Source organism: Leucopleurus acutus (genome assembly GCF_964270905.1).
Source record: "Leucopleurus acutus genome assembly, chromosome: 16".
Lineage (NCBI taxonomy): Eukaryota > Metazoa > Chordata > Mammalia > Artiodactyla > Delphinidae > Leucopleurus > Leucopleurus acutus.
Window position 1 is genome coordinate 43,900,978 of NC_139158.1, and position 4,916 is coordinate 43,905,893.

At 54.7% G+C, this 4,916-nt stretch overlaps 1 protein-coding gene across 1 annotated transcript; it reads left to right on the plus strand.

Annotated features, from left to right (window-relative positions):
• Window positions 1–1,427: 1,427 nt before the first annotated feature.
• Window positions 1,428–4,677, plus strand: CSTL1 (cystatin like 1; the record flags this gene model as incomplete). Its single annotated transcript, XM_082856432.1, has 3 exons — window positions 1,428–1,643; window positions 3,820–3,933; window positions 4,594–4,677. 3 exons carry the CDS (start codon window positions 1,428–1,430, stop codon window positions 4,675–4,677), a joined length of 414 nt encoding a protein of 137 aa, XP_082712558.1.
• Window positions 4,678–4,916: the final 239 nt, after the last annotated feature.

Genomic DNA, 4,916 nt, shown 5'->3' on the forward strand with positions numbered 1-4,916 from the left:
AGTCCCATTTTCTATTATTATGCTATTAATCTACAGACTTTATCCACATTTCATCAATTGTCCCACTAATGTTCTTTTTCTGGAGCAGAACCCCATTCAGGATCCCACCTTAATGAGTGTCTTAAAAACAGGGAGCTCTTACAGGCTTCTGGGTGCAGGTGATGGGGTTCAGGACATGCTACCCCCAAATATGGCACCTTGGCTTATGGACTGTCTTAAGCTGGAGGAGTCTGAAAAAGTGGCAGAAGCAGGAAGGTCACTCTGACCTCCCACTGGCCCCTCCTCCCTGAAGCAGGAGATAAGTGTCCCAAGTGAAAGGTCCCCTCTCTGCACATGAAGATGGAGGATGTCCTGGTAACCAGAGACGGGAAGGCAGGGCCAAGGAGGCTGCTTAAACTAACTTGTTACCCCTTCACCACTGGGCACCCCGAGCCCAACCCCTTTGTCTTGGCAACTCCACAGATTTATTGTGCCCCTAGCTACAAAGTATGAAAGCTCCCAGTTCTGGTCACTTCTCTGGGTCTTCATTCTCTTGTGAAGTCTCCCACGTACATGTCAAAGCCAGTAAAGTTTGTATACTTGTCTCCTGTTCGTCTGCCTTCTGTCAGTTTAAGTCTTAGGCTCAGCCAAAGACCCAAAGAGAGGAGAGGACATTTCCCTTCCCTATATGGGCAACACCAAACCTTCAGGGGTCTGCAGGATTAATCTCTGAATGAGGCCCACAGCTCATTCTTCCCTCACAGCAGGCTGGGGTTACCTCACAAAGCTCCACTGGGGTCACACCAAGATGGTAAGAGCTAGTGCTGGGGTGCAGGCACGGTGGGATCCAGCAGGCTGAACTCTGTGGCGAGTGGGTGGCAGAGATCCAGTGTCTAGAGGAAGTACGGAATAGTGGATGGCCGGGCTGGACGGCTGGAACCCACTGTAGGGAATGTGGAATGTATCCTGTTCAGTGTCCCTGATTCCTTGCATCCCAGTTCAAACATTACCTTCTCCATGGCCTTGCCCGAGTCCCACAAATGGGCCTTCTCTGTCTGATACACCAGCTCTTCTTGCCTGTGGGGTCTGTTCTGGGGGCTTTTGTCTTCACTGGGTGTGAAGGTAACGAGAGGGTCTTGCCAGCCTTGGTGGGTGTTTAGAAATCACACTTGCCTCAATCACTGAAGAACCCAAGGGGCAAGAAAGGTGAACGAGCTGACGGCAGGTTGGGCAGCTGCGCGGGAAGACTTCCCCGGCGGGTCCTCTGGTCAAGTCATGGGCAGGACCTGAAGGAAGGGGTTGGGGCCTCAGTCTCTGTTTTATGGCAGGCGGGCATCTCCTGGGGAAGCCTGCGTGGCGACGGCTGCGGGGAGAGAGGGTGAGTGGATGAGGCTGGCACCTTTCTACCTGGAAGGCCCGGTGGAGAGGAGGCTTCTCAGGCCACAGAGATGGGAGCTGGACCCTGGGGGAACCCTCTGCTGCTGCTGGTGGCCCTGGCCCTGGTGGCCAGGCTGGGTCAATTGCAACAGTGGAGCGGCTTCCAGGAGTCCACAAGCCCAAAGAACGTGAACTCCACCGTCGCCTTCTTCATGGAGACGTACAACAACAACAGCGATGACTCCTACCTGTTCCGCGTGGACCAGCTGCTCCGAAGCCAGGTGCAGGTGAGAGCGGGTGAGCAGGGCCTCGTGGGCACAGGTGTGCCTCCCAGAGAGGACCAGGGGGCGCCTTCCTGGAGCAGGGTCGTTCAGACCCAGAGCCGCCTGAGCACCGAGGTTACTCTCATTTGAACGGAAATGTCCCCAAGCTCCTCAGCTGCTCTTCCGAGGGAAGAATCGCTTTCATTGAGAAATTTGCCAGAAGGACAGCAAAGGAGGATGGTCTCGTCTCCTTTATTATTCCTCTCATTTGGCAAAACGTAAGTGTTCTCTGTAGGCTCCCCTCAGCGGTAGTTTTTCCATGTCCAGGGTTGTAAACTCTGAGTCTCGATGTTCTAGCCGTGTCCTTCAGGAAGCTGGAATGACACAGAGGACCTCTAGCAGGGTCCTATAGGAACCTGGAGGTACACGTCATCTCTCATTTTGTTTTACATATAAAGTTTCTCTGAAATACATCAATTGAAGGATAATAGAGGAAAGAAAAGTTGTTAAAAACCACTTTTGTTGGTCCAACCTGCCCTCAAGGTTAGATAGTAAACTATATGAGTTAGGAAAGAGGCAATAATGCATCTTTGTTCAATTAACTGGATTTGGGAAAAAAACTGACTAGGAGGAAAGGGTTCTGGCCAGAGAGAGGGATGGCAGGAGCACAGATACCAGCCAGGGTGGGGCAGGGCAGGTGGGCAGTGCTAGTGTGACACTAAGGGGCCTCACAGGGCGTGGACAGCAGCCTGTCTGCCTGAGTCACACACTCTTGCTGCAAGACGGCGGCTCGCGGCGCCAAGGACATTGAGGTGACATGGCCACAAGGTGGCGGCCATCCACCAAATTCTGCCCAAGTTGGCATTTTCTCCCCCATCAGTCTTTGGGGTGAAGCTAGAACCCAAGGAGGCCAGTCATGTGGAGTTGGTCCGTTGTCACTAACAGTTACCAGAAATCATTGTTTATAAGCAAACTTTTGATGTCATACAGCTGGATCAGTGGACAGAGCGAGTGCACCCCTGGGTAGCTGGGTGACGATCGCCTGCTGCCACGTGATTGTGTCCATCTGTACCTCACAGAGGGCAGGGAGGGATGCGGTGGCCGTCTCTGCTGGGCTCCTGGTCCCCCTTCTGGGGTTGACACGCAGCTCCTCCTGATCGTGGAGTCTTGGTCAAGCACCATCCATACTCTCCAGGCCTCAGTTTCCTGACCTGCAAAGTCGGCAGAATAAGAGTGAAGCGGCACCTGTGAGAACATTTGTATCATCACGATTATTCCTATTATTATTTAACTAACGAGCCTAAGACTGAATAAGAAAACACTGTGCACTCTGAAATGTTAGTTAACTTTGCCACCAGTGTTTTAATTTCTTCACGCATGCGGGGTGTGCTGAGGGTCAGTGTGAAACCTCTGGGCACCAGCCCTGCAAGCTGGATCCAGCCGTCCTTCGATGGAGAGCCAGAAGCCCTGAATCCTGAGGTCCTTCCAGTGGCTGCTGGGACCAGGGCGGTGGTCCTGCCCCAGGCCCCTTCCCCTGCTGCTCTGCCCTGAGGTTTTCTGGGGGGCTGTCTTCCCGGGGGCCACCCCAGAGAGTGCCCAGTGTTCTCACTGGTTTGACCACTGACTTTGGGACAAGGCAGCGGGGAGGGAGGAAGAGGACAGAGGCAGAGCCCAGGGAACTGATGAGGCTCCAGCCATGCATTTTGAGGACCCTTCTGCAGACTAGGGGGTACGATGGGGCTAGAGCCAAGCTGCCTCCCTGGTCCCAAGGATGCGAGGGAGACAGGTGAGAAGCCACCTGTGGCTGCAGCAGTGGAGCCGGTGCAGAGCAGGGACCGGGCTGCACACATGTTGGGTGCTGACCGGGGACCACTGGGCATCCTCCAGCCAGGAGGGGAGGAGAGGCTCCTGGGACTTCACTCTCCAACCCAGCTCCTCCTGGGGAGCATCAGCAATGCTTGGAGTCAAAACTAACAGCCCTTTGGGACTTCCCTGGTGGTCGGTAGGTAAGACTCTGCGCTCCCAATGCAGGGGTCCCAGGTTCGATCCCTGGTCAGGGAACTAGATCCCGGGTGCATGCCGCAACTGAGTCCACATGACACAACTAAAGATCCCATGTGCCACAACTAAGACCTGGCACAGCCAAAATAAATATTTCAAAAACAAACAAACAAATCTAATAGCCTTTGCTTCTTGGTAGCTGACGACAGGCGTGGAGTACCTAGTCACCGTGAAAATTAGCCGGACCAAGTGCAAGAGGAACAGCACGAACAACTCCTGGTGCCCCATTCAGAACAAGAAGAAGCTGCAGAAGGTGTGTGCCGGAAGCTGTCTGAGAAGGCGCTGCGGTCAAGGGGGGAATAAATGTTTTACAAGGAAACATGGACAGGATGTCGGAAGCTCTGGCAGCCGTGTGGCTGGGACAGAGCGAGGACGCAGCCCCAGGGCTGCCTGATGCCACTGGTGGTGCCTGGGGCCGGGAGAGGGGGAAGGGAAGCCCTCTGACTGGGTGTCTCCCCACCCTGCACTGGCACAGCCCTGGCACCAGGCCTCCTGGCCGCTGGACACCTCACCCACCTGGCACACTCCCCGGCCCTTAGGTGGAAGCGGCTTTACCTTCCTCGGGGACCTTGCTCTGTCTGGGCTGCACCGCCCAGTCACCTCCTGTGGGTTGTCCAGTCACCTCCTTGCCTTCCAACCTATGTCCTCCTTCTGGTCCCTCCTGGCAGCACCTCCTGCAAGCTGGCAGGTGCAGGAGGACTGGGCGGGGGAGCCCAGGGTGACATTCCTGTGCCGGCTTGGCTGACACTCTCACCCCCAGCATGTGCCAGTGAGTAGATCTGGCCTTGTCCACGTGTCAGCCCGGGTCCAGGCTCCCCAGGCAGGGGCTGGTGGTGGAGGCAGGAATTTTTGTTGCCTTCAAAAAAAATATTTCCCTGAAAGCTGATTGTCCGTTTTCTTTCTCCTTCCACAGAGTTTCATTTGTGATTTTCTGGTATATACTGTGCCCTGGATGAACCATTACCATCTGTGGAACAACTCCTGTCTGGATGCCTAGGTGCATATGTGCAAAGGTCCTTGAAGAAACGTTGGACGGTCGTGCTGTGTGCTTTGCGCTGTAGAATCTGAAAGGCCCTTGAATCCCTCATCAGGATCTCGGTACACGCCCACACGTGCATGCACACTCACAGCCACCCAAACCTCACACGTGTGCACTCACACACTCATGCCCACAGTCAATGGTCTTTAGGCGGCTGATGTGGTTGGAGCAGAAGGTTGTTCATCCTTTGGGGGAAG